The sequence below is a fragment of the Tachyglossus aculeatus genome, chromosome 22 (assembly GCF_015852505.1).
Source record: "Tachyglossus aculeatus isolate mTacAcu1 chromosome 22, mTacAcu1.pri, whole genome shotgun sequence".
In the NCBI taxonomy this organism is placed as follows: Eukaryota; Metazoa; Chordata; class Mammalia; order Monotremata; family Tachyglossidae; genus Tachyglossus; species Tachyglossus aculeatus.
Window position 1 is genome coordinate 37,985,061 of NC_052087.1, and position 18,178 is coordinate 38,003,238.

Sequence of the window (18,178 nt, forward strand, 5' to 3'; positions counted from 1 at the left end):
GGGAGACAGACAATAAAACATGTGGACAGGCGTAGTCAAGTCGTTAGAACAAATAGAATTAAAGCTAAATTCATTCATTCATTCAATCATATCTATTGAGCGCTTACTGTGTGCAGAGCACTGGACTAAGCGCTTGGGAAGGACAAGTCGGCAACATCGAGAGACGGTCCCTGCCCAACAGCGGGCTCACAGTCTAGAAGGGGGAGACAGACAACAAAACATGTGGACAGGTGTCGTCAAGTCGTTAAAACAAATAGAATTAAAGCTAAATTCATTCATTCGTTCAATTGTATTTATTGAGCGCTTACTGTGTGCAGAGCACCGTACTAAGCGCTGGGGAAGTACAAGTCGGCAACATTGAGAGACGGTCCCTACCCAACAACGGGCTCACAGTCTAGAAGGGGGAGACTGACAACAAAACATGTGGACAGGCGTCAAGTCATTAGAACAAATAGAATTAAAGCTAAATTCATTCATTCAATCATATTTATTGAGCGCTTACTGTGTGCAGAGCACTGTACTAAGCGCTTGGGAAGTACAAGTCGGCAACATCTAGAGACGGTCCCTGCCCAACAACTGGCTCACAGTCTAGAAGGGGGAGACAGACAATAAAACATGTGGACAGACGTCAAGTCATTAGAACAAATAGAATTAAAGCTAATAAATGCACATCATTAACAGCCTAGGAGGAGGAGACAGACAACAAAACATGTGGACAGGTGTCAAGTTGTCAGAACGAACAGAATCAAAGCTAAATGCACATCATTAACAAAATAAATAGTAAATAGGTTCACGTCCCCCACTTCGTATCCAACAGACGATCACTCTCCCCATCTTCAGAGACTTATTAGAAGCACATCTCCTTCTAAAGGCCTTCTCTAATTCCTCATTTCCTCTTAATGGCCTCCCTCCGCCCATCCGCCAAGCTAGCTCTCTTCCTCCCTTCAAGGCCCTGCTGAGCGCTCACCTCCTCCAGGAGGCCTTCCCACACTCAGCCCCTTCCTTCCTCTCCCCCTCGTCCCCCTCTCCATTCCCCCTTCTTACCTCCTTCCCTTCCCCACAGCACCTGTATATATGTATATATGGTTGTACAGATTTATTACTCTATTTATTTATTTATTTATTTTACTTGTACCTATCTATTCTATTTATTTTATTTTGTTAGTATGTTTGGTTTGGTTCTCTGTCTCCCCCTTTTAGACTGTGAGCCCACTGTTGGGTAGGGCCTGTCTCTCTATGTTGCCAATTTGTGCTTCCCAAGCGCTTAGTACAGTGCTCTGCACATAGTAAGCGCTCAATACGATTGATTAATGGCATTTTTTAAGCGCTTACTATGTGCAAAGCACTGTTCTTTCTGGACAGCTGCTCAGGTTGTCCCACGTGAGGCTCACAGCCCTAATCCCCATTTTCCAGATGAGGTAACCGAGGCTCAGAGAAGTGACTTGCCCAAGGTCACACAGCAGACGTGTGGTGGAGCCGGGATTCGAACCCAGGACCTCTGACTCCAAAGCCCGGGCTCTTTCCGCTGAGCCACGCTGCTGCTCCTCCTCCTCTTTTCCCACTCCCTCCGCATCGCCCTCACACTTGCCCCCTTTATTCACCGCTCCCTCAGCCCCACAGCACCGTAATTCCCCGATTTCTAGGAATCCGCCTCCCCGTCTGGACTGTAAGCTCCTGGTGGGCAGGGGGACATGTCTACCGACTCTTTATCGAAGCGGCGTGGCTCAGGGGAGGAAGCTGTGAACTCTAGAAGCTCTAGACTGGGTAGGGACCATCTCTAGATGTTGCCAACTTGTCCTTCCCAAGCGCTTAGCGCGGTGCTCTGCACACAGTAAGCGCTCAATAAATACGATCGATGATGGATTGATTGAAGCGGCGGGCAGGTCGGAATCGATTTATTTACAAAAGGGAGAGGGGTGAGAGGGAGGCCCGGAGATTTAGGGGTCCGGCGCCCGCGGCCTCTTCCTGTTGCGCTTCCGTTGGGCCGGAGCCGCCGCCTCGGGCCGGGCCACGGGCTCCAGCGCGGCCCACAGCTCGTCTGCCTCAGTTTCCTCAGGGGGAGCTGGGGCGGGCTCTGAGGGCTCATCCTGGAGGGTAGGTGAAGGGGGAAAGCTCTTTACTCTCACGTGGAAAAGTCTCTTCTGCCAAATTCTTCCCGACATCCCCCTCCCTCCCTCTTTCGTTTTATCCTCCCCCTCACAGAATAATAATTGTGGCCTTTGTTCAGCACTCACTACGTGCCAAGCACCGTTCTAAGCGCCGGGGAGGCTACAAGGTGATCAGGTTGTCCCACGTGGGGCTCACACTCTTCACCCCCATTTTCCAGATGAGGGAACTGAGGCCCAGAGAGACGTGACGTGACTGGCTCCAAATCACCCAGCTGACAAGCGGCGGAGCCGGGATTTGAACCCACGACCTGTGACTCCCAAGCCCCCGAGCTTCCCCAGGAATTAAGAAGAACAGTGCTTTGCACGTAGTAAGCGCTTAATAAATGCCATTATTATTATTATTATTATTATTATCTTTCCCTTGCCAGGCTTTCTCACCTCCCAGTTGTCCCTGCCGGACAAGAGGAGGCAGTTGAGACGAGACTTGAGGTACACCTGAGGGGGACAAGAGAAGCGGACGGTGGCGGCTGAACTTTTGGAGACGGAGACAAATTGGGGGTGGGAGGAAAGGGAAAAGACGGGGAGACTGGGGGAAAGGAAAGCAAGAGGGAGGGAGGGTGGGAAGAGTTCAGTACTCAGAGCCTGAGTTCGAAAGGGAGGACTTTGCGGGAAAAGGGGAACTCCATCGGGGAGGAGCCCTCCGCTAAGCCTAGGAGGCCCAGGGATAACGGTATCATTTAATAACAACAATAATAACGGTATTTAAGGACCTACTATGTGCCGGGCACTGAGGTAGGACAAGATAATCGCGTTAGACACGGTCCCTATCCCACGCTGGGCTCACAGTCTTAATCAATCATATTTATTGAGCGCTTACTGTGTGCAGAGCACTGGACTAAGCGCTTGGGAAGTCCAAGCTGGCAACACGTAGAGACGGTCCCTTCCCAACAGCGGGCTCACAGTCTTCTTTATTCATTCATTCATTCATTCATTCGTATTTATTGAGTGCTTACTGTGTGCAGAGCACTGGACTATTCGTACTATTCAATTTGTACTTCCCAAGCGCTTAGTACAGTGCTCGGCACATAGTAAGCGCTCAATAAATACGATTGATGATGATGATGATGATGACTAAGCGCTTGGGAAGTCCAAGTTGGCAACACGTAGGGACGGTCCCTACCCAACAGCGGGCTCACAGTGTAGAAGGGGGAGACAGACGACAAAACCAAACATATTAACAAAATAAAATAAATAGAATAGATGTGTACAAGTAAAATAAATAGAGTAATAAATCCGTACAGGTGCCGTGGGGAAGGGAAGGAGGTAAGGCGGGGGGGGATGGAGAGGGGGAGGAGGGAAAAATCCCCATTTTTTACGGATGAGGTAACGGAGGTCCGGAGAACTAGAGTGACCGGCCCGCGGTCACGCGGCAGAGACACGTGACGGTGCCGGGATTCGAACCCAGGTCCGACTCCCAGGCTACGCTGCCTCGCGGTTCCCGGGGCGAAGGGAACGGAGGTCCGCAGGTCCCGCCGCTCACCTTATGCTCCAGGCCGCGGGGCTCCCGGAGGCGGTGCACCCTGAGGACGCGGTCGAGGCCACAGGAGGCCAGGAGAGGCCGGGTGGGGTGGCACTGCAGCCCGCGCACGCTGCCCGCTAGCCCCTTCAGGCAGCACACTAGCCGCCCTGGGGAAAACGGCGAAGGAGGGATGAGCCAAGATGGGGCCGCAGAGCCTCTCCCGTCTCCTCCCCAGCCCGGGCGCGTTTTGCCGGGCCCCTCCCTCCTCCCGCCTCACCTTGGCGCAGGTCGATCTCCGCCAGCTGCCCGTGCGTGTTCCCTACGACCACGGAGCTGGGGGAAGGGACGGCGGGGATCGGATGAGCCGCGCCGACGTTTCCGCTCCCGGCCCCGGCCTCCCCGCCTCCCCCGGCCGGCATGACTCACGTGCCCCCGGGAGTGAGGGTTAGTGCCGTCAGGGGATATTCCCCGTAGGAGGCCTCCAGGACCGGCCGGCGCGTGGGGGAGCTGGGATCATACACCCGCACCTGAGGACCAGACAGAACTCCTCACCCTGGGCTTCCAGGCTGTCCATCCCCTGGCCCCCTCCTCCCTCCCCTCCCTTCTGTCCTTCTCCAGCCCAGCCCGCACCCTCCGCTCCTCGGCCGCTAATCTCCTCACCGTACCTCATTCTCACCCGTCCCGCCATCAACCCCCGGCCCACGTCATCCCCCGGCCCTGGAATGGCCTCCCTCTGCCCACCCGCCAAGCTAGCTCTCTTCCTCCCTTCAAGGCCCTACTGAGAGCTCACCTCCTCCAGGAGGCCTTCCCACACTGAGCCCCTTCCTTCCTCTCCCCCTCGTCCCCCTCTCCATCCCCCCCATCTTACCTCCTTCCCTTCCCCACAGCACCTGTATATATGTATAGATGTTTGTCCATATTTATTACTCTATTTATTTTGCTTGTACATATCTATTCTATTTATTTTATTTTGTTAGTATGTTTGGTTTTGTTCTCTGTCTCCCCCTTTTAGACTGTGAGCCCACTGTTGGGTAGGGACTGTCTCTATATGTTGCCAACTTGTACTTCCCAAGCACTTAGTACAGTGCTCTGCACACAGTAAGCGCTCAATAAATACGATTGATGATGATGATGATTTATTTTATTTTGTTAGTATGTTTGGTTTTGTTCTCTGTCTCCCCCTTTTAGACTGCGAGCCCGCTGTTGGGTAGGGACTTTATATGTTGCCAACTTGTACTTCCCAAGCGCATAGTACAGTGCTCTGCACATAGTAAGCGCTCAATAAATACGATTGACGATGATGATGATTTATTTTATTTTATTAGTATGTTTGGTTTTGTTCTCTGTCTCCCCCTTTCAGACTGCGAGCCCGCTGTTGGGTAGGGACTGTCTCCAGATGTTGCCAACTTGTACTTCGCAAGTGCTTACTACAGTGCTCTGCACACAGTAAGCGCTCAATAAATATGATTGATGATGATGATGACCAACCGGCAGTCGCTCGAGAGGGCTCCCCCCGCGTCCTCCCCTTCCGAGACCCCCGGCTCACCTGATGGTATCCCGTGCAGGTCACGAGCCTCTGGGCCCCCGGGAGGAACTGGATGTCCCGGTCCCAGATGGGGACCCGCAGATCCAGCCAGTCGTTTCGCACCTGGGCGCGGCGGGGGGAGGGAGGGAGAGCCAGCGTCGGCGGGGGTCCGGTCCCCACCCTCCGCGCCGTCTCCGATCCGACGCCCCGGGGGAGGCCGGGCCGGGCCTCCGACCGTCTCTCGCGGCCCCGTCACTCACGTTCTTGGCTCGAAACACGGGTTCCCGGGAGCCCTGCAAGTCCCACACCTTCAGGGCGTTCTCCTTGCCACCCGTGGCCACCAAGTGTGGTCGCTCGGGGTCTTGGCGCATGCGGCAAACCCTCGGGCCCACCTGGAGTTCGGCCCGCTGCGGGGGGAAGAGCCAAAACGGGATTAGGGGGCACTACTATTATTATTATTACTATTATTATTATTATTATTATTATTACAGCAGGATCCGGCCTGTCGATCCATTCATTCATTCAGTCGTATTTATTGAGCGCGTCCTGTGTACTGAGCGCTTGGGAAGTCCAAGTTGTAGAAGTAGGGAAGCAGCGTGGCTCAGTGGAAAGAGTACGGGCTTTGGAGTCAGAGGTCATGGGTTCGATTCCCGGCTCCACCACATGTCTGCTGTGTGACCTTGGGCAAGTCACTTAACTTCTCTGAGCCTCAGTTCCCTCATCTGTAAAATGGGGATTGACTGTGAGCCCCACATGGGACAACCTGATCACGTTGTATCCCCCCCAGCGCTTAGAACAGTGCGTTGCACATAGTAAGCGCTTAATAAATGTCATTAAAAAAAAAAAAAAAAAGTTGGCAACATCTAGAGACGGTCCCTACCCAACAACGGGCTCACAGTCTAGAAGAGGGAGACGGACGACAAAACGAAACACGGAGACAGGTGTCAAACTCGTCAGAACAAATAGAATTAAAGCTATATGATAATAATAATGGCATTTATTAGGCGCTTACTATGTGCAAAGCACTGTTCTAAGCATGGGGAGGTTACAAGGTGATGATAATAATAATGATGATGGCATTTGTTAAGCGCTTACTATGCGCCAAGCGCTGTTCTAAGCACTGGGGAGGTTACAAAGTGATCAGGTTGTCCCACGGGGGGCTCACAGTCTTCATCCCCATTTGACAGGTGAGGTCACTGAGGCCCACAGAATAATAATAATAATAATAATGATGATGGTATTTGTTAAGTGCTTACTATGTGCGAAGCACTGTTCTAAGTGCTGGGGAGCTTACAAGGTGATCAGGTTGTTCCCCGGGGGGCTCACAGTCTTAATTCCCATTTTCCAGATGAGGGAACTGAGGCCCAGAGAAGTGAAGTGACTTGCCCAGAGTCACCCAGCTGACAACTGGCGGAGCCGGCATTTGAACCCGTGACCTCTGACTCCAAAGCCCGGGCTCTTTCCCACTGAGCCACGCCACACTTCACTTCTCCGGGCCTGTTCCCTCATCTGGAAAATGGGGACCCTGTGATCCCTATGTGGGGCAGGGCCTGTGTCTAACCTGATCAGTTTGTATCATCTGCCCCAGCGCTCAGTACAGCGCCTGGCATATCGTAAGCGCTTAAAAAAATACTATCCAAGAAAAAGAGCAAGCTGGGAAAAGAGGGCTTAATTGGGGAAGGCTTCTTGGAGGGGATGGGTCCCGTCCAGTCTTCCGCCAGTTTCTCCCAGGGACGTTGTTGGGTAGGGACCGTCTCTAGATGTTGCCGACTTGTACTTCCCAAGCGTTTAGTACGGTGCTCCGCACACAGTAAGCGCTCAATAAATACGATTGAATGAATGAATGAATGAATGAATGAATGGCAACACTCCCACCCGCTCCCCCGGGAGCGTTCGTCGCGGATGCTCGGGCCCAGCGGGAGCCTCACGTGTTCAGAGCTGTCCTCGGGCCAGACGCGGATAATCCCAGACTCGACACAGGTGACCAGGCAACTGCAAATAAAATGCGGAGAAACGTTTCAGGAAAAAAGCAGCCCCCTTTCTCCCCGTCCTAGGCGTCTTTACCCTGAGGTGGAGGACGACGGCAAACTGGTTGGCTTTATTCCACTTTCCCATTTCCCAAAAAGAACTCCTGCCTGGTTCTTTTTTTTTTTTAATCAATCAATCGTCATCATCATCATCAATCGTATTTATTGATCAATCAATCAATCGTATTTATTGAGCGCTTACTGTGTGCAGAGCACTGGACGAAGCGCTTGGGGAGGACAAGCTGGCAACATCTAGAGACGGTCCCTACCCAACAGTGGGCTCACGGTCTAAAAAAGTCTTAGTTTTTTAAACTAAACTACAGTTTAATGGTATTTCTTTTTTGAATGGCATCTCACGCTTTTTTTCATGGGATTTCTTAAGCGCTTACTATGGGTCAAGCACTGTTAATTAATGATGGCATTTATTAAGCGCTTACTGTGTGTGAAGCACTGTTCTCCCCCGTCCATCCCCCCTGCCTTTCCTCCTTCCCCTCCCCACAGCACCTGTATATATGTTTGTATGTATTTATTACTGTTTACGCTTAATATGTGTCAAGCACTGTTAATTAATGATGGCATTTATTAAGCACTATGTGCAAAGCACTGTTCTCCCCCTCTCCATCCCCCCTGTCTTACCTCCTCCCCCTCCCCACAGCACCTGTATATATGTACATATGTTTGTATGTATTTATTACTCTATTTACACTTACTATGGGTCAAGCACTGTTAATTAATTAATGATGGCATTTATTAAACGCTTACTATGTGCAAAGCACTGTTCTCCCCCTCTCCATCCCCCCTGCCTTACCTCCTCCCCCTCCCCACAGCACCTGTATATATGTACATATGTTTGTATGTATTTATTACTCTATTTACACTTACTATGGGTCAAGCACTGTTAATTAATTAATGATGGCATTTATTAAACGCTTACTATGTGCGAAGCACTGTTCTCCCCCTCTCCATCCCCCCTGCCTTACCTCCTTCCCCTCCCCACAGCACCTGTATATATGTATATATGTTTGTATGTATTTATTACTCTATTTATGCTTACTATGGGTCAAGCACTGTTAATTAATTAATGATGGCATTTATTAAGCGCTTAGTTCTCCCCCTCTCCATCCCCCTGCCTTACCTCCTTCCCCTCCCCACAGCACCTGTATATATGTATATATGTTTGTATGTATTTATTACTCTATTTACGCTTACTATGGGTCAAGCACTGTTAATTAATTAATGATGGCATTTATTAAGCGCTTAGTTCTCCCCCTCTCCATCCCCCCCGCCTTACCTCCTTCCCTTCCCCACAGCACCTGTGTATATGTATATATGTTTGTACATATTTATTACTCTCTTTTATTCATACGCATTTATTCTATTTATGTTATTTTGTTAATACGTTTTGTTTTGTTCTCTGCCTCCCCCTTCTAGACTGTGAGCCCGCTGTTGGGGAGGGACCGTCTCTAAGCGCTTAGTCCAGTGCTCCGCACACAGTAAGCGCTCAATAAATACGATTGAATGAATGTATATACATATATACAGGTGCTGTGGGGAAGGGAAGGAGGTAAGGCAGGGGGGATGGAGATATAAATGTATATATGCTTGTACATATTTATTACAAGGGAAGGGAAGGGAAGGAGGTAAGGCAGGGGGGATGGAGATATAAATGTATATATGTATATATGCTTGTACATATTTATTGGAAGGGAAGGGAAGGAGGTAAGGCAGGGGGAAGGGGAGAGGAAGGGGTACTCGACTCCATCATCATATTCATTTTTTCGCTTACAGGGTTGGCCTGTCTTCTCCCCTGTGGTTCTGCCCCGCCACTGGCCGGAGATTTGGTACATCTCGTCACTTTCCCTAAATTACTCTGAGGGACACAACAATCAAAAAGATAGAGGAAGAAGCAGCCGGCTGCTTCCCGTCCCCCGAATCTTGTCCCACCCCAACTCTTCCCCTCCAGTAGGATCAGACAGGGAGAAGTAGCGGGGGCCAGTGCAAACGGCACAAGGCCGGGAATCGGAGGAACCTGGGTCCTAATCCAAGCTCTGCCGCTCTCCTGCTGTGTGACCTCGGGCCAGTCACTTCAGTCAATCAATCGATCGTATTGATTGAGCGCTTACTGGGTGCAGAGCACTGGACTAAGCGCTTGGGAAGGACAAGCTGGCAACGTATCACTTCACTTCCCAGCTCCTCGATTTCCTCCTCTGTAAAACGGGGATTGAAATCCTACTCCCTTGGAACCAGAAAGCAAGCGCCATGTGGGCCAGAGGCTGTGTCCAACATGATTAATTTGTTTCATTCATTCATTCAATTGTAGTTATTGAGCGCTTACTGTGTGCAGAGCACTGGACTAAGCGCTTGGGATGTACAAGCCGGCGACATCATATAGAGACGGTCCCTATCCAACAGCGGGCTCATTCATTTATTCATTCAATCATATTTATTGAGTGCTTATTGTGTGCAGAGCACTGGACTAAACGCTTGGGATGTACAAGCCGGCGACATATACAGATGGTCCCTATCCAACAGCGGGCTCATTCATGCATTCATTCATTCATTCATTCATTCATTCAGTCGTATTTATTGAGCGCCTACTGTGTGCAGAGCACTGGACTAAACACTTGGGATGTACAAGTCAGCGACATATAGAGACAGTCCCTACCCAACAGTGGGTTCATTCATTCATTCATTCATTCAGTCGTATTTATTGAGCGCCTACTGTGTGCAGAGCACTGGACTAAACGCTTGGGATGTACAAGTCAGCGACATATACAGACAGTCCCTACCCAACAGTGGGCTCATTTATTCATTGTCATATTTATTGAGCGCTTACTGTGTGCAGAGCACTGGACTAAGCGCTTGGGATGTACAAGTCGGCGACATATAGAGACAGTCCCTACCCAACAGTGGGCTCATTCATTCATTCAATCATATTTATTGAGCGCTTACTGTGTGCAGAGCACTGGACTAAGCGCTTGGGACGTACAAGTCAGCGACATATAGAGACGGTCCCTACCCAACAGCGGGCTCATTCATTCATTCATTCAGTCGTATTTATTGAGCGCTTACGGTGTGCAGAGCACTGGACTAAGCGCTTGGGAAGGACAAGTCGGCAACATCTAGAGATGGTCCCTACCCACCAATGGGCTCACAGTCTAGAAGGGGGAGACAGACGACAAAACAAAACATGTGGACGGGTGTCAAGTCGTCAGAACAAATAGAATTAAAGCTAGATGCGCATCATTAACAAAATAAATAGAATAGTAAATACGGACAAGTAAAATAAATAGAGTAATCAATCTGTACAAATATATAAACAGGTGCTGTGGGGAGGGGAAGGAGGTAGGGCGGGGGGGATGGGGAGGAGGAGTCCCCCCTTTTAGACCGTGAGCCCACTGTTGGGTAGGGACCGTCTCTAGATGTTGCCAGCTTGGACTTCCCAAGCGCTTAGTCCAGTGCTCTGCACACAGTGAGCGCTCAATAAATACGATTGATGATGATGATTGATGACGATGAAAAGGAGGGCTCAGTGTGGGAAGGCCTCCCGGAGGAGGTGAGCTTTGAAGAGAGGAAGAGAGCTAGCTTGGCGGATGTGCGGAGGGAGGGCATTCCGGGCCAGGGGGAGGACGTGGGCCGGGGGTCAATCAATCAATCAATCAATCGTATTTATTGAGCGCTTCCTGTGTGCAGAGCACTGGACTAAGCGCTTGGGAAGGACAAGTTGGCAACATCTAGAGACGGTCCCTACCCAACAGTGGGCTCACAGCGGGCCGACGGCGGGACGGGCGAGAACGAGGCCCGGTGAGGAGGTGAGTGGCGGCCGAGGAGCGGACTGGGCTGGAGAAGGAGAGTTTCCCCCCCTAGTCCCTCACGTCTAGTAAGCGCTTAACAGACGCCATAAAAAAAGCAGGGGCCTCGACCCAGAAGCAGAGCCTTACCCATCGTGTCGCGCCAGCCCTCGGAAGGCCCCTTCTCCGCCGGGGCAGCGGCTCCCGCCGGTGAACGTTCCCTTGTCGGTGCTGAACCGCTTCACGTCTCCATTTGCACAGCCCACCAGGACCTACGGAGACGGAGGGGGACGGGCAGCGGCCGCCAACAATCAATCAATCAATCGTATTTATTGAGCGCTTACTGTGTGCAGAGCACTGGACTAAGCGCTTGGGAAGGACAGATTGGCAGCACATAGAGACAGTCCCTACCCAACAACGGGCTCACAGTCTAAAAGGGGGAGACAGAGAACGGAACCAAACATACCAACAAAATAAAATAAATAGGATAGAAATGTACAAGTAAAATAAATAGAGTAATAAATATGTACAACCATATATACATATATACAGGTGCTGTGGGGAAGGGAAGGAGGTAAGATGGGGGGATGGAGAGGGGGACGAGGGGGAGAGGAAGGAAGGGGCTCAGTGTGGGAAGGCCTCCTGGAGGAGGTGAGCTCTCAGCAGGGCCTTGAAGGGAGGAAGAGAGCGAGCTTGGCGGAGGGGCAGAGGGATTGGGGGCATTCCAGGCCCGGGGGAGGACGTGGGCCGGGGGTCGATGGCGGGATGGGCGAGAGCGAGGTACGGGGAGGAGATCAGCGGTGGAGGAGCGGAGGGTGCGAGAAGGAGAGAAGGGAGGTGAGGTAGGAGGGGGCGAGGGGATGGACAGCCTGGAAGCCCAGGGTGAGGAGTTTCTGCCTGATGCGCAGATTGATTGGTAGCCATTGGAGGTCCAACAGCCCGGACGCTCGGTTTCCCCCCGCCCCGGGAGCCCCACCGCCATCTCCTTGCCCCGTCTCACCTGGGTCTCGGCCTCGTCCCCCCAAGCCAAGACTGTGATCTCCTCCTCCCGTCGCGGCTGACCGGACTCCGTGAAGTTGGCGGCCTGTTTTCTCTGCAGGTTCACCCCTGGGCGGACGACAGCATGTGTTGCCAATTTGTACTTCCCAAGCGCTTAGTACAGTGCTCTGCACCTAGTAAGCGCTCAATAAATACGATTGATGATGATGACAGTAAGAAGCAGACGGTGACGAGGGCTCCCTGGTTGCGGGTTCAGCCAAGTCTGTCGTATTGGACTCTCCCTAGAGAAGCGGCGTGGCTCAGTGGGAAAGAGCCCGGGCTTTGGAGTCAGAGGTCATCAGTTCAAATCCCGGCTCCGCCAATTGTCAGCTGTGTGACTTTGGGCCAGTCACTTCACTTCTCTGGGCCTCAGTTCCCTCGTCTGCAAAATGGGGATGAAGACTGGGAGCCCCACGGGGGACAACCTCATCACCTTGTACCCTCCCCAGCGCTTAGAACAGTGCTTGGCATATAGTAAGCGCTTAACAAATACCAAAATTATTATTATTATTCCTAGTGCTTACACGCAGTAGGTGCTTAATAAACACCGTTGATTGACTGAATTCATTCATTCAATCGTATTTATTGAGCGCCTACTGTGTGCAGAGCACTGCACTAAGCGCTTGGGAAGGACAAGTTGGCAACATCTAGAGACGGTCCCGACCCAACATCATCATCATCATCATCATCAATCGTATTTATTGAGCGCTTACTATGTGCAGAGCACCGTACTAAGCACTTGGGAAGTACAAATTGGCAGCATATAGAGACAGTCCCTACCCAGCAGTGGGCTCACAGTCTAAAAGGGGGGAGACAGAGAACAAAACCAAACATACTAACAAAATAAAATAAATAGAATAGATATGTACAAGTAAAATAAATAGAGTAATAAATCTGTACAAACATATATACATAGATACAGATGCTGTGGGGAAGGGAAGGAGGTAAGAAGGGGGGATCACCTTGTAACCTCCCCAGCGCTTAGAACAGTGCTTTGCACATAGTAAGCGCTTAATAAATGCTATTATTATTATTATTATTGTTATGAAGACGGCGATGAGGGCAGGGGCCTCCTCACAACAGCGGGCTCACAGTCTAGAAGGGGGAGACAACAAAACATATTAACAAAATAAATAGAATAAATATGTACAAATAAAATAGAGTAATAAATACATACAAACATAGATACACATATACAGGTATGGTTTCCTGGGTCCAGCCCCACAGAAGCTGACCCGACTTTCTCCCTTTATTCATCCCCACTCCAATCCCACGGCACTTATGTACGTATCTGTAATTAATTTATAATAATAACGATGGCAAGCCACGTCACTTCTCCGGGCCTCAGTGACCTCATCTGTCAAATGGGGATGGAGACGGTGAGCCCCAGGTGGGACAGGGACTGGGTCCCACCCGATTTGCCATATCCCCCCCAGCCCCCGAGCGCTTAGTACAGTTTTTGGCACGTAGTAGGTGGTTAACAAATCCCATCATGATGGCTATAATGGTGATTGCCTGGCTGACCACCCCCTCCCACCGGCCTGGCTGCCGCCCTTAATAATAATGATAATGATGGCATTTATTCCAAAGCAGTGTGGCTCAGCTGGAAAAAGCCCGGGCTTTGGAGTCAGAGGTCATGGGTTCAAATCCCGGCTCCGCCACTTGTCAGCTGTGTGACTTTGGGCGAGTCACTTCACTTCTCTGGGCCTCAGTTCCCTCATGGGGATGAAGACCGTGAGCCCCCCGTGGGACAACCTGATCACCTTGGAACTTCCCAAACGCTTAGAATAGTGCTCTGCACATAGTAAGCGCTTAAAAATACCATTATTATTATTATTAAGCGTTTACAATGTGCAAAGCACTGTTCTAAGCGCTGGGGAGGATACAAGGTGATCAGGTTGTCCCACGGGGGGCTCACAAGTCTTCATCCAGACTGAGCCCCCTCCTTCCTCTCCTCATCCCCCACGCTTTACCTCCTTCATTCATTTATTCATTCATTCAATCATATTTATTGAGCACTTACTGTGTGCAGAGCGCTGGACTAAGCGCTTGGGAAGTCCAAGTTGGCAACACGTAGGGACGGTCCCTACCCAACAGTGGGCTCACAGTCTAGAAGGGGGAGACAGACAAGACAAACCATATTAACAAAATAAATAGAATAAATATGTACAAATAAAATAAATAGAATAATAAATCCGTACAAACATATATACATATATACAGGTGCTGTGGGGAAGGGAAGGAGGGGGCTGAGTGTGGGAAGGCCTCCTGGAGGAGGTGAGCTCTCAGTAGGGCCTTGAAGGGAGGAAGAGAGCTAGCTTGGCGGATGGGCAGAGGGACATGGCTCCTTCCCCTCCCACCGCACCTGTATATATGTTTGTACAGATTTATTACTCTATTTATTTACTTATTTTACTTGTCCATATTCTACTTATTTCATTTTGTTAATATGTTTGGTTTTGTTGTCCGTCTCCCCCTTCTAGCCTGTGAGCCCGCTGTTGGGTAGGGACCGTCTCTAGATGTTGCCAACTTGTCCTTCCCAATAATAATAATAATAATGATGATGGCATTTATTAAGCGCTTACTATGTGCAAAGCACCGTTCCAAGCGCTGGGGAGGTTACAAGGTGATAATAGTCTTCTAGACCGTGAGCCCGCTGTTGGGTAGGGCCCGTCTCTAGATGTTGCCAACTTGTCCTTCCCAAGCGCTTAGTCCAGTGCTCTGCACGCAGTAACCGCTCAATAAATACGATTGACTAATTGATTGACAATACTAATAATGATGGGATTTATTAGCGCTTAGTCCAGTGCTCTGCACACGGTAAGCGCTCAATAAATGATTGATTGATAGATAATGCTAATAATGATGGCATTTACTAGCGCTTAGTCCAGTGCTCTCCACACGGTAAGCGCTCAATACGATTGATTGATAATACTAATAATAATGGCATTTATTAGTGCTTAGTCCAGTGCTCTGCACACGGTAAGCGCTCAATAAATACGATTGAATGAATGAATGAATGCCCATTTTCCAGATGAGGTCGCTGAGGGCCAGAGAATAATAACAATAACAATTTTGGTATTTGCTAAGCGCTTACTATGTGCACAGCACTGTTCTAAGCGCTGGGGAGGATACAAGGTGATCAGGTTGTCCCATGTGGGGCTCACAATCTTAATCCCCATTTAACAGATGAGGGAACTGAGGCCCAGAGAAGTGACTTAATAATAATAATAGTATTTATTAAGGGCGTACTATGTGCAAAGCACTGTTCTAAGCGCTGGGGAGGTTACAAGGTGATCAGGTTGTCCCACAGGGGGCTCCCAGTCTTAATCCCCATTTTCCAGATGAGGGAACTGAGGCCCAGAGACGTGAAGTGACTTGCCCAGAGTCACCCAGCTGACAAGTGGCGGAGCCGGGATTTGAACCCATGACCTCTGACTCCGAAGCCCGGGCTCTTTCCACTGAGCCCCGCTGCTGCTCACCCTTGAGGATGCCGGTCTCCGTCCCCAGCCACACGTGGTTCCATCGCGCGGGGGCCGCCATGGCTGCAAAGCCGGGGCCGAGCAGCTTCCGCTTCCGGTCGGGGCCCCGGCGCTTCCGGTCGGGGCGCCGGAGCTTCCGGTCCCCCCGCACCTTCCAACCGCTCCTTCCGCCACTTCCACCGGAGCCCCCGAAATGTCCTCCGGCTAGGAGGCGACGGACAAAGCGTAAGAGTTCCGGGACTCTAGATAGCCTGCTCCATTCATTCAATCAATCGATCAATCGTATTTATTGAGCGCTTACTGTGTGCAGAGCACCGTACCAAGCGCTTGGGAAGTACAAGTCGGCAACGTCTAGAGACGGCCCCTACCCAACAGTGCATCATTCAATCGTATTTATTGAGCGCTAACTGTGTGCAGAGCACTGGACTAAGCGTTTGGGAAGGACAAATTGGCAACATAGAGAGACGGTCCCTGCCCAACAGCGGGCTCACAGGCTAGAAGGGGGAGACAGGGAACAAAACATATTAACAAAATAAAATACATAGAATAAATGTGTACAAATAAAATAAATAACTATTAATTCATTCAATCGTATTTACTGAGCGCTTACTGTGCGCAGAGCACTGGGCTAAGCTCTTGGGAAGGACAAATTGGCAACATAGACGGTCCCTGCCCCACAACGGGCTCACAGTCTAGAATAAATCAATCAATCGTACTTATTGAGCGCTTACTGTGTGCAGAGCACTGGGCTAAGCGCTGGGGAAGTACAAATTGGCAACACAGAGAGACGGTCCCTGCCCAACAGCGGGCTCACAGTGTAGAAAGGGGAGACAGAGAACAAAACATATTAACAAAATAAAAGAAATAGAATAAACGTGTACAAATAAAATAAATAAATAAATATTCATTCATTCAGTCAGTCAGTCCTATTTATTGAGCGCTTACTGGGTGCACAGCATTGGAGTAAGCGCTCGGGAAGTCCAAGTTAACAAGGTCCACCCCACAGTGGGTTTACAGTTTAAAATTATTATTGATAATAATAATGGTGGTATTCGGTAAGTACTTTCTACGGATCTTCTAAACTGTGAGAGTATTTCTAAACAAGGAAAACCCTAGTGGTAGTCGGTCAGTACTTTCTACGGATCTTCTAAACTGTGAAAGTATTTCTTAACAAGGAAAACGCTAGTGGTATTCGGTAAGTATTTTCTACGGGTCTTCCCCACTGGAAGCGTATTTCTTAACAAAACGAACGCTAATCCACCCGCCTAACAAGTAAGTATTTCTGTTTTTCCACAAAATATTTTACCCCGAAAGGGGGTGCACCGTTCCTGGAAGTACTGCAATACCAGGTCGATGCGTGGAGTGGACGGAGCAAGCCCCTATTCCATCTCCCTACTCCAAAAATCCATTTAATATGTTGTCCTCGGATAGAGGACGTATCAGATATTAAACTGATAAGAACAGATACTACACTTGATCTTAGCCAAAAGGCCGAGAAGCGATAACTCCATTGCTCTTGCTCCGCCCAGGCCTCCCTCTCCCGCTCCTCTGCAGCTCATGACGACACGGTTTTCCCCATTTCCCATGGTGCCCGAGTGGCTCCTCATTTGCATCTCCCCGCCCACCTCCTCTTCCTAGGAAGAGGCGGAGAAATTTCCTCTGGTAGAGAAAATAAATGTGGATATTTTGACAGCTGAAAGAGATCCATCAATTCCATTTACTGAGCGCCTACTTGGTGCAAAACACGGTACTAAGCGCTTGGAAGAGTGTACTGTGATAATAATAATAATAGTGTTGGTATTTGTTAAGCATTTACTCTGTGCCAAGCACTGTTCATAGACAATAATAATAATAATGGCATTTGTTAAGCGCTTACTATGTGCAAAGCACTGTTCTAAGCGCTGGGGAATTTACAAGGTGATCAGGTTGTCCCACGTGGGGCTCACAGTTTTAATCCCCGTTTTACAGATGGGGTAACTGAGGCACAGAGAAGTCAAGTGACTTCCCCAAAGTCACACAGCTGACAGTTGGCAGAGTCAGGATTTGAACCCATGACCTCCGACTCCAAAGCCCGGGCTCTTTCCACTGAGCCACGCTGCTTCTTCTTGACAATCCCTCGCCCTCAAAGAGCTTACTTTAAAGAGAGGGGGAGACAGGCACCACTGCAGGCTTTTGAGGAGGGGAGAAACTTTTTTTTTTAAGGTAATATTCATTCATTCAATCGTATTTAGTAATAATAATAATAATGATGGTATTTGTTATGCGCTTACTATGTGTGAAGCACTGAATGCTTACTATGTGCAGAGCACTGTACTAAGCGCTTGGGAAGTACAATAATAATAATAACGATGGCATTTATTAAGCACTTACAATGTGCAAAGCACTGTTCTAAGCACTGGGGGGGGGAATACAAGGTGATCAGGTTGTCCCACAGGGGGCTCACAGTCTTAATCCCCATTTTACCGATGAGGTAACCGAGGCTCAGAGAAGTTAAGTGACTTGCTCAAGGTCACACAGCAGACATGTGGCAGAGCCAGGATTCGAACCCATGACCTCTGACTCCAAAGCCCGGGCTCTTTCCAGTGAGCCATGCTGCTTCTCTACACGTCGGCTAGTCTCTACAAGTCTCTACAAGTCGGCAACATATTGTTGTCCACCAGCAGCCTTGGCACAACTGACTCCATCTTG

At 49.8% G+C, this 18,178-nt stretch overlaps 1 protein-coding gene and 1 non-coding gene across 2 annotated transcripts; both read right to left on the reverse strand.

The window, feature by feature from the left end:
- Positions 1-1,880: 1,880 nt before the first annotated feature.
- Positions 1,881-15,569, reverse strand: WDR74 (WD repeat domain 74). Its single transcript, XM_038764720.1, has 11 exons — positions 15,491-15,569; positions 11,971-12,077; positions 11,121-11,242; positions 7,081-7,144; positions 5,413-5,559; positions 5,174-5,275; positions 4,054-4,154; positions 3,905-3,960; positions 3,649-3,794; positions 2,547-2,603; positions 1,881-2,087 (listed from the first exon to the last, which is right to left on the reverse strand). The coding sequence occupies exons 1-11, from the start codon at positions 15,549-15,551 to the stop codon at positions 1,938-1,940; spliced, it is 1,113 nt and encodes a 370-aa protein (XP_038620648.1). The 5' UTR covers positions 15,552-15,569; the 3' UTR covers positions 1,881-1,937.
- A 1,233-nt stretch (positions 15,570-16,802) lies between these two features.
- On the reverse strand, positions 16,803-16,993 carry LOC119944207. The gene has a single exon (XR_005455706.1). It is a non-coding gene; the product is annotated as a U2 spliceosomal RNA (small nuclear RNA).
- Positions 16,994-18,178: the final 1,185 nt, after the last annotated feature.